This window comes from Rhinopithecus bieti, unplaced genomic scaffold (genome assembly GCF_001698545.2).
Source record: "Rhinopithecus bieti isolate Rb0 unplaced genomic scaffold, ASM169854v2 scaffold_2435, whole genome shotgun sequence".
Taxonomy (NCBI): domain Eukaryota; kingdom Metazoa; phylum Chordata; class Mammalia; order Primates; family Cercopithecidae; genus Rhinopithecus; species Rhinopithecus bieti.
In genome coordinates, this window is record NW_016803909.1 from 1,540,802 (window position 1) to 1,551,514 (window position 10,713).

Below are 10,713 nucleotides of genomic sequence, written 5' to 3' on the forward strand. Positions count from 1 at the left end.
AATAGCCTAAGCAACTCTTCTTGGTTTTTCTCTAAAGTTAAGTCACCACTCTATGGCTCAGCATCAAAGGAATACTGTTCAATTCTTTGTTGAACTTATAGACTGAGTAACATGAGTGGTGAGTAAAAAGAAGAAAGGAAAATACCATACACCTTTAGTTACGGGGGAAAGGGAGGCGGAGAGAAATAAACGGGTACAGAATTGGAATTCTGAAAGTAATTAAGATGCTACTTAGTAAACCCTCTCCCACAGCATGGCTTGGAAAAATGATGAGTGACCCGAAGGGATACAATTTCTCATGCAGATTTTGAATCACAGTCACAGAAATCACCTTGCCCTGGGGTAGGGACAGTACTTTCTCGGCATTCAGAAAACCCTCCTGACTATTGTTCATGTTTACAGATAACCTGCTTAGGCTGGTTAACTGATACACCCAGAACAGATAAACGTGTTTAACAAAATATTCAGCCATGCTAAGCCCACAACTATTCTGCCTGGGCATTTTATTCATGAGTCAAAAATGTTTTAAAGGTAGTGGGGAGAGTGAGAGACAGAAATTAATGGTGTCAACAAGGCAAGAGAATAATAAACGTCTAAATACCATTGTTAGAAGGGAAAGTATAGGTTAACCTGGGCCCAAATAACTTCCTTCTAACCCATCAGGAGCACATTATTTAAGATACTAAAGTGCTAAATTGGTCAGATAAGAGATGTGCTGAGATGTAAGATCCATTGAACAATGAGGAAAGAAAATTGAAGTGAAAATTGCAATCTCCGCCTGCAAGAAACTTAAGTGAGATGAAGTGAAAATGTTTACAATGGAAGAAGAGAGAGAAAATGTGAAGAGGATGATGTTTAAGAATAAAGATAAAACTGGAGACCTAGGGAGGAAAAAGATGACTGGGAAGAGGGTTAGAAAAGCCAAAGCCATCAAGCTCCACAGGGACCTGGGCCCGGGACCGGGGAAGAGCTTAGGGGAGCGTATCAGAGTCAGCAGTGACTCTGCTGAACACTGAATGGACAACTGGTGTCAAGGCAGCAGCAGCAGGTGTTTTTCTGGAAGAAGAATGGTGGAATGATAGTCAAGGAGAATATTATGAGCTGCAGACAAGAGCTGTGTTTCACTGACAGCTGGACAAGAATGCTCACAAAGACTTAGCAGAACCACAGAAGCTGTGTCCAAAAACTGGAGGTCTGGTAGGTAGGGGGAGAGAGAAAGACAGAGAGACATAGAGATGCTAAAGAACATGTCTTTAGAGATGCATCTGTGAGGAAAGTAATCAGAATTGTCAGCTGGGAGAAATAAAACAAAGGAGGGGAAATAATTCCCACCATGCGGCCAAAGGTGTAAGATCTGGAACTAGACTGCTTGGGTTCAGATCCTCTATGTCACTTACCAGCCATATGACCCTGGACAAGTTTCTTCTAACCTTTTTGGTCTTCAATTTTCCCACTTGTATAGTGGTAGTAGTAGTATCTGGTGGAGTTGTGGAAACTGAATGAGTTAATATGAGGTAAAGGTCTGAGAATATTGCCTGATACACAGAGAACATCAGTACATACTAGCAACTACTGTGATATGTGGCCAGCCTCTGCGAGTGGCCCTGAGCTGTGCAGAGTACTTTTAGTACTTTTAAGTGTGTTTTCTCATCCTTTCAGACTATCCATAAGAGAGCTTATAAGGGTTGTGATATATATATATATATGTGTGTGTGTGTGTGTGTGTGTGTGTGTGTGTGTGTGTGTATATATATATAAAATCATTACCTCCAGATTACAGTTGTTCTCAAGGACAGCTTGTAGGGTGACTAAATATGGGTTAAGCTGAGGACAACGATGGTAACATTCCTTGAGGTTTATAACTGCTTTGGGCAAGCCACTTAGCCCCACCCATTGAGCCTCATTTTCTTTCTTTCTTTCCTTCTTTTTTTTTTTCTCCCTGCCTCAGTTTTATTTGTACAAATAGCACAGGAGGACCCCAGCCCCATGCAGACGGCAGCCCGGGAGGAGGGGTGTGTCACACCAGTCCTTCTGTCCTCATGTTGGCAGATATCGAGATATCTAAAGCCTTTGTAGGGGCCTGGGCACCTTTGGGAGCCTGAGCTGGAACTGAAGCAGGAGCTGCAGCCTGGACCTTGCTTTGATCCTTTGCCTTGGCCTTTGGCTGGCACAGCTTGAGTGCCTTGGCAATGCGAGCACGGGCATGCTTTCCAAGCTTGGGGTGGGCAATGTAGGCAAGTCATTCAAGCTTGCGGATGACACCCTTTGGGATCTTGGGGTTAACCTCCTTGGGCTTTATGAGGGCTTTGATAGCCTCGGCACGTACACTCACAGCCGTGGCATTGTTGGCCTGCATCTTCTTTAGGCCCTTCTTGTTGCGCTTCTTGGCAAAGCGCATGTTCCTCAGGAACTTAGGGTCCATCCCCTTAAGAGATTTGTATCTTTGTGATTGGGGTTTCTTGATACCATTTCTGTGCTATTTTCAGGACTGGTTATGTCTGGTGTGGTTCCTGGACTTGGCCATGTTTGCACCTTAAGCTGCAGCTCCCCAAGCCGCAGTTTCTTATCTATAAAATGGGGGTATTATGTATACAGTGTAAGGTTTCTGTGAGATCAACTGTGAAAGTACCTTAAAAAATACCTGCAACACAGCAAGTTTCAATAAAAGTTTGCTGAGTGTGAATCTGCCTTGTGATGTTGGTGGTGGGTGACAGGTTGAAGTACTTTCATCCAGATGGGAGATCGTAACTGTTCTCACAGTGGCTAGTAGAGAGGCCTTGGGTTCAGCTTTTGTCAGAAATTGTAAGGATTGATCTTTAGACCACAAAGTGGATTGACATTTATCTTTTCCAGCTTATCTTGTGAACAGAAAAAAAAACTCCCCCAAAAATCTGACAGCCTAGGTCTCTGAAATGGATTGGTGGTGATGAGAGTGCTATTTAAACTTTCCCCTAAGGTTTTTTCCTCTTTAAAGGAAGGACCTTATCAGCCTAAAGGAAAAGGAGAGAAAGGAAATGGGCCACAGTTTATACCTTATGGCTGCCAGTGCTTCTGTCACAGGAAACTGCTGCCCTCCTCTTGCCCAGCATGCAAGCTGGCTCCTGGGTGGGCATCTTGCTGGGACTCTGACCACCCCACTGGCAAGCAGCTGAATGTGGCTTCTTGGTTAGACCTCTGCTGACCATTTAGGACCAGGATGAATTTGACTAAAAGCTGTGCTCTCCCGAAGAGCCTCCTGGAAAGAGGCCCTCTCTACAGTCTAAATCCCTTTGTCCTGCGGGCCTCCTATGTAATAGGCCTTCTCCACTGCACACTCCAAGACCTGCTTTCTCTGGAGCTCTAGGAAAAGTCAAGGAATTGGACAGGTAGTGATTTTTCAGTTTCTCCCTAAGAATATTCTGGTGGTCTTTGTCACCACCAATAGTAGAAAACAAGCTACCAATCTTTACCCCACTTCTTGGAGAAAATACCACTATGCAGGAAGAGCATGGAAGATCCCAGCACCCAGCCAGCTGACCAGAGGCCAGTCCCAACACCAGCCTTCTTCAGAAATCATTACTTTTTTCTTTCACATCTGCTGTGCTGGAGCTAACTGGGAAGCCCCCTGACAGGTCCCAATATCTGTCTTACAATGTTCAGGCTCCCTCCCCAACAATCATTTATTAGAAAGGGGTTTTATGATACAAATTTGATAATCTCCCATGCACACTGGCACTGTTCTAATTGAAGTTGTAAGCCCATAAAATTCAAGCCCTTTGTCTTCCTGAAGGCCACAAGGTTTAAAAAGATACTATTGTCCTGGCTAACACCCACTACATTGTCACCAGGGACTGATTAAACAGAGTCCTGAATCCAAACAGTGCGGATTTTGTCTAGGTCCTTTTCAAGCCTGACAATGCCCTTTTCAGTTCCCAAGACAAAAAGAGGTTTAAGGATCGAGATTCTTCTAAGATAACCGCATCCATATGGAAGGCAAGGTGGCCGGCAGCTGAGACCCAAACACCCCACTCCCTTCCCCCTCTCTCCTCCTCTCTTTCTCCACCCCCCAAAATCCCAGGTGATAACACTGCCTCAGCCACCCTTCATCCTCCCCTTCTTCCTCCTTGGACAAGAAAGCTAGAGCCCCTAACAGGCCCATGCCTCCTCCTTACAGACCTCATAAGGGCCCTTGGCTCCCTTCCCCGAACTTGATGCCCCAACTGCTCTCTGGCGCATCTCCCAGCAGTGAGTGCCTGGGAGCGAGGTCGTGGCTTCTGTGAGAAAGTGACTGCTTGCACAGGAGGCCCTAGGGGGGCAGTTACAAACCCACGGGGTGCTAGTGTGCACTGGCAGGGGTGAAGTGAGGCCGACCAGCGGATCCTGGTCTGCGCCATGAGGAGACAGGAAATCACAGCTAAATTAGGCACTTGCAGGCTTAACTAGGGGTTACAAGTTCCCCGGTGCTCTTCAGGTCCCCAGGCACTTTTCAAAGGGTCCCGAGCACTTGGCTCCTGCACTCTGGAAACAGCTTGCGGCCAGGCCTGGGCTGTTCCGGTGCAGAGCGCCCGGCACCTGGCCTAGCCGGTTCATCTCCGAAGAAACTCCTTCTGCCCTGTTGTGGTCCGCAGGGCTGACTTTTGGGTATTTGAAACGCCAGCAGCTCTGGGAGCCTCGGAGTCCCTCTGGGGCCGGAGACGCCAGAGACGCCTCCCGCTGACAAGAATCCCAAAGATGCCTCAGCTTCCTCCTCTCCTTTTTCTTCCCGCGCCCAACCCTGACACCACCACCCCTCCATCCCCCAAGTATCGTCCTTAAAGCCGTGTTGAGACTGCAATCCGCGCTTCGATCCAACTGGGGCTGGGCCCCACTTAGCCAGTCAAGGGGCGAGCGAGCGATGCGAACACCGGTCTGGGGGGCACGGCTCCCGCCTACGTTCCCGGCAGGGGCGCAGGGGACCCAACCCTACACATTTTATTCTCGAACTACGAGGAAAAATACTCTATTTTTTAAAAAATAACTTGCTTCTCATACAAATCGCTATTTAAAATATACAAATAAGGCCCAAGCATAAAATCTAACTCTGGGGCTGGCGGTGGAGGGAAGGTGAGGGAGGGAGCTCTGGCACACGTCCCCCGTGTGTGCTTGCGCGATGGCTGGTAAGGGCGCGTCAGGGGACCCTGGCGCCCAAGGAGATGGGGCTGCGGAGAGGCGGCCGGAGAAAGTTCCAGGTGTTCGGCTCCGGCCCTGCTCCAACCGCAGAGCGCGCTCCAAAGTCCAGGGTAGCCCCAGGTGCCCCCCAGCGGCCTCACCAGTTCCAGGAGACCAGGGCAGGGGGCGCTAAGTGCTGGTAGGCTGGGAAGAGGCCAAGCGCCGAACCGGGACAGAAGGCAGGGTAGCCCGGCAGAGGGCAGGCGGCGGCTGTTGGGGCGCCGCACTTGTCCTGGGCCGCGGCGGTGCCCGCCTCGCCGCTGCCGCCGCACGGCTGCCCGTCGCGAACAAGCACCGGCACCACCACGCGACGGAGCAGGCCTGGCGCGGCGTGCAGCTCGGCGGACGCTGCCAGGTCGGGCGACTCCGCGGCCCCCGGCCCGCGCGCGCGCTTCAGCTTGTAGCGATGGTTCTGGAACCAGATCTTGACCTGCGTGGGCGTGAGGCGCAGCACACTAGCCAGCTGCTCGCGCTCGGGCGCAGACAGGTACCGCTGCTGCCGGAAGCGCCGCTCCAACTCCAGCGTCTGCGCCTTGGAGAATAGCACCCGCCGCTTCTTCCTTTTCTCGGCGTCCGAGCCCGGAGACGCAGGCATAACGGACGGCCGCTGCGACGAGTCTGGCGGGCTGGTCTCCAGGCTGCTCTCGTCCGAGGCTAGGGACGGCAAAGGAGACACGGGTGGGTGAGACGCCGGACCCTCCGAGGGCCTGCTGCCCTTCTGGCAGGAGCGTGGAGGCACCGGCCGGAGGGCACGCCCACTAGCACAAGACTTTCGGGATGAGGCCATTTCCTGAGTCCACAGCTGGACATCCACCTCTCCGAATGCGGTGACCTCATTCATACCACAGCAGTCATCAGCGGGCCTGAGATCGTGCCCCGAAGAAACCCACCCCGGGGCCCTCTTAACATGTCCGCACCGGTAGTTGCGCTGGCCGACCTGTTTATCACAAGCTGGGTCACCAGCGCCGGCCTCCTCCGGGTCGACTGCACTGCAGTGTGCTGAGGTTTGCGGAGCCCTGAGTGGGAAGGGGGTGGGAATAAACTCGCCAACACTGGCAATCCCAGACGGAGGCCTGGAGATCGTGGCCGTGTTTTCAGGCATGGGAGCGGGGGCGGGGCGGGGGGCGGCAGGCGGCGGCGTGTTTTAAATATTCAATTATTCCGACCCCTAGAAATCGCCAGACACAGAAACCCCAAATCTCAGGGCACTAGTGCCAGGCACGGATCTGCTCTTAGGATGTGCCGACTGGGACGAATGCGTTAGGGGTTCGAGGATAGGGCTTCCGTTTCCAAGACTGAGGAAATTCAGACCCTGGGCTGGGATTTCGGCTTTCTGGCCCCGCGTGGGCCGGGCCGTTGATTCTGCTGCCCCACGCCTCCCCTCCCACCCCGCACCGCAGTCCACCACGCACTCACAGGGGTAGTGACCGCGCTCCGAATCCAACCAGGCGGCGCAGGGGTCGGGCTGGGGGGCGCGTGGTTCTGGCTCCCGCCTCGGCAGGTGTTGCGCGTCCTGCTCGGGTAAATCTAGAAGGCTGCGCACGGTGAAGCTCGGGCGTCCAGAGGTGGCCATGGCCGAGGAGGGGAAGGAGGCGGGGGCAGGGCAGGCTGGGAACGGAGGGGCGGCAGGGACGCCGCTGCTACGGATGGGCGTGGGAGGCGCTCACCGTGCGCTGGCAGCGGAATATTAGCGCATTTACAGCGGAATCTCTGTTTATATAAACAGCTCTTCCCACCCGGGCCGCTTTGAAAGCCGAGGTCCAGGTCTCCAGGGTGTTAAGTACCTGAATGAGCACTGGACCAGAGCCGGGGCGAGCCGGAAGGTGCCACCTCCGCCCCCGTCCCACCCCGCACCCCACCCCTCGGCGCCCAGTTACCTCCCAGAGGCTGCAGGAAGCAGCCTTCGGCATTAGCGATTCTGTCTGATTAGCCCAAAATGGGAACAGATAATGGGGATTGTTACCAGTGAATAACATCTTGGGTGGCGAGCGGCGGCCACCACCCGCCTGACCCAGCTCCAGCTTCCTCCTCCTCCTCCTGGGCTGACTTGAGGCCAGGCCCCGCGGGAGTGCTGGGAAGGGTGGAGGCGACAGGGGTGGGTTTATGAGCACCCAGGAATTTATTCCCTGTTTGCTTTATTCTTTGAGCTTGTTTGCTAGAGTGGTAGTTTCCCGCAATTATCCAGAAAGTGATTTACAAAGCGGCGTTAAACTCTGGCGCGCTCCCTTTCTCTTTTTGGTTGGGCCCCTCTTAAGATTCAGGATGACAACTTTCAGGAGGGCGCAAAGATTAGCCTGGCACTGCCAGCATTGGCCCAGGGGTTTTTACGGCCGCTGGGAGCCTCCGATCACCCCATGCATCCCCCCAACAGCCTCAGAGGTGCTGGGGAAGGGCTGGGACAACATTCGGAGCCCCAGCTCCGCGTCTCCACAGGCCGGCAAAACAGAGGAGGCATGCAGCCAAGCTACTTAGGTCTACAGTGCCGGTTTCTTTGGCCCAGCTTCGCCCGGCCGCTGCCGGTCGCGGAGCTCCACAAATTTGGGCCCAGGCCCGTTCTAGAGTCCCCGGGCAGGGGTGCTTCTCAGGTCGTCCTATGAGGGCTTTGAGGCCTCCTTGGAGTCGCCAGATGATCTGGCGCCGCCGGTGTGCCTTGGCTCCATAGCCTCAACGTCAGTCTCAGTGCCTGGGTTTTGGGCTTTGGGCTTTGGGCTTTGGGCATTGCCCGGGAGCCTGCCCATGCCCTGCACTCCGCGCTCGCAGTGTGGCAGACCCTGACGAGACTGCCCGCCCTGGTCTGGGAATGGACCGATCGGGAGAGTTAGGACAGGGCCTACCGGTCAGAAAATACCACCGGCCATGGGTTTCTCTGGGATCTTCTAGTTTCCACAGCTCCACCCTAGAAAATGATCAATGTAGGAGGCGCAGGGAACCGGCCAGCGTGGATACATTTTGTTGGCCCATGGCCTAGCTCTGACTGCTCTTCAGTCTACAGCTCAGGAACGCCCTCTCAGAGGCCTCTCCTACTGAAGTTAATAGTTTGGATATTTAATTGCTAAATTGTAGCAAGGTGGCTGCACCAGAAGTCCTGGCTCCTCCCGGGCTGAACTCGAACCTGGCTTGGATGCGGCGGCCACGGCCCCGCCAAGCCCCGCGCACCCTCCCCAGCAGCCTCCCTATCAAGCGTGCCGGAGGTGCCCGGAGCTGCACCGCGCGCTGGGTGGTCGGGCGGAGGCAACCCCAATACAGGCCAACTGCTAGGCCGCGGACAAAGGGGAAATGGAGCTCGACGCCCCAGACCTGTTGGAAGCATTTGTTCCAGTCAAGATTTTGCATTTGTTCAGTCCGGAATAATACGTGATTGACGTCTGCTCACAATGCGCTTTAGCGCGCCGGGATAAATCGGAGCTTGTCCGGTGTTGTCATGGTTTTCAATGGGGTTCAATGGGATTGGGAGCACGATCGACTCTGCTGGCCGTCTTTCCGCGGCTCCGGCAATAGATTTATTAGTTATGTCTTTTTAAATAAGATTAAACTGAAATGACTTGGCTGTCCTCTCTGCAGACGGGGCCGGGGCGGGAGCCTGGAGTGGGCAGGGGGCAGCGGAGTCCGGAAACCCGCCGCGCACCGCTCATCAGCTCCTGAGCCCGCGGCGTCTGGAGAGTGGGCAGGTCGCAGACTGGCTCCAGGCCTCGCGGACTTATCTCTGGCCAGGGCCCGAGGCTTGGCAGTCTCTGCCAGCCCACCCCTCTAGTGAGAAGCTGAGGCACTGACAAAGACTGTCCTGGGGAAGCAAGCGTTTTGACTGATTCCCAAATTCGGTGTTGAACTATGATACTGTGTAAGGTAGAAGGAGCTCTGGCCTGGAAATAGGTTTGCATCCATGCTCTGCCCCTACCTATCTCTAACCACCTCATTTCTCTAAGTTTCCTTCCTTCCTTTTTTTTTTTTTTTTTTTTTTTTAATTCATCTGATGCAGAAGAGAATAGGAGAATGTATTTGGTAATTTCTAAGGACCCTACTAGTTTTATGATTCCGTATCTCAGGAATTTTTCTATACATATCTTCACTGTAGCATTTACCAGCCGGACATTTAGACTCCCTCCTCCCTGAGGTTCTTGAATTCTTAGCCCCAGGACTGACTCCTTCTCCAGGATGTTCTAGGAGAGGAGGTGTCATCTTTCCAGTTTCCCAAGGATCTTCCACAGGAGTAGGGTGGGGTAGATAACAATTTAGGGAAAAGGACCAAGTCAGGAGAAGCAAAAGAAGAGTCTTTCCTTGAATGACTGACCTCTCTTAGCCTTTTAATCTAGTTAACATCCTAAGCCCACACTGACGTGTAGAAATAAGTAAATGGCGCTCTTCAGCGCTTAAGAGCTCTTCAGCATCAAATATTTGCTTTTACTCTTAGTGTTTGGCTCCCAAAGCAGAGATACATCCTCCCATCTAGCGCTTGTGCTCTGGGGAGGACTTTGCTCTGGGATTCGCTCCAAATATTACTTCTAGCTTCGTGTTCACTGTCTTGGGAAACAGTGTTCTGGGGCCTTGGTCTGCATTTTAGATGTCCCAGGGAAACCCTGTAGCTCCTGGTTCAAGAAAGGGCTGCAGCTTACCTGTTTCATCTTGGATTCCCTCCTCTGCCATAAGTGCCTCTGCCATAGGTCAACCTTCCTCTCAACTCTGCTCTGCGGATTTTAGCTGAATTATCTCTGAGAGCTAGAACCGGGGAAGTCCAAGAAATTGTTCCATATAAACTGTGCCTTCTGAAGAAATGCAGGAAAGCCAGAGTTAGAGAAAGGTACTTTCTATATTGCCTTTTCACATCAGATAAATTCACAGACATGGGAGGGGAAAATCACTTTGATACTGGGCCAATAGGAAAAGACAGTCAAGCTAATCTTAAGTTTTTTACACATTGGAGATATATACGAATTGCCTCCAATTCCCAAGAGATTCTTAGAATCACAAGTAAGCATTTAACTGGACATTATTTCCAGATTTTCATATATTATTTGGTATTCTGGACACTTGAACTTATTTGCAACTTAGCATAGCATGTGAATATTATTATTTAATTAGATAAGTATTTGTTTTCTTGTAATTAGATATAGTATATCTCAATTCCAGTAAGAGTTTTTAATCTTTAGGCAGCTGTAATATATGAGTATATTTAAGCTGTCCACAATAATCATCCTTTCAGAAGTATTATCCAGAGATGATTATCACTACTGCATGCTTAAGATTTTAAGACTAGAAAATTCTGAAATAAAACTAAAGCATCTTGATTTTGAAAAAATGATTGTGTCTATATCTTGCATTCCGTTTTTAAATCCTTCCATTTTGGTTAAGTGTTTCACAAAATCCTGCAAATCTATACAGTATTGAAGAGAGGCAACACTGCAAATTCCCCTTGATAGATGGAGGGCCCTCAACTGCCAGGACATTTTTCTTTGCCTCATAGCAACTGCTCTCCCCTCTTTATCACTATTCTGGTTAAAATAGCAAAAGGAAAATAAAATGGGGTTCTGA

The 10,713-nt window shown here is 51.5% G+C and overlaps 1 protein-coding gene and 1 pseudogene across 2 annotated transcripts; both read right to left on the bottom strand.

Annotated features, from left to right (window-relative positions):
- Positions 1-2,017: 2,017 nt before the first annotated feature.
- LOC108519519 (60S ribosomal protein L29-like) lies at positions 2,018-2,524 on the bottom strand (annotated as a pseudogene).
- Positions 2,525-4,394: 1,870 nt separating this feature from the next.
- On the bottom strand, positions 4,395-7,003 carry NKX2-8 (NK2 homeobox 8). Of its 2 annotated transcripts, XM_017858661.1 has the most exons (3): positions 6,604-7,003; positions 6,105-6,203; positions 4,969-5,841 (listed from the first exon to the last, which is right to left on the bottom strand). In XM_017858661.1, exons 1-3 carry the CDS (start codon positions 6,758-6,760, stop codon positions 5,285-5,287), a joined length of 813 nt encoding a protein of 270 aa, XP_017714150.1. In that variant the 5' UTR covers positions 6,761-7,003; the 3' UTR covers positions 4,969-5,284. The 2 variants fall into 2 exon arrangements, with proteins under 2 accessions (XP_017714155.1, XP_017714150.1); XM_017858666.1 differs by lacking the exon at positions 6,105-6,203 and having other exon boundaries at positions 4,395-5,841.
- Between the last annotated feature and the right edge of the window lie 3,710 nt (positions 7,004-10,713).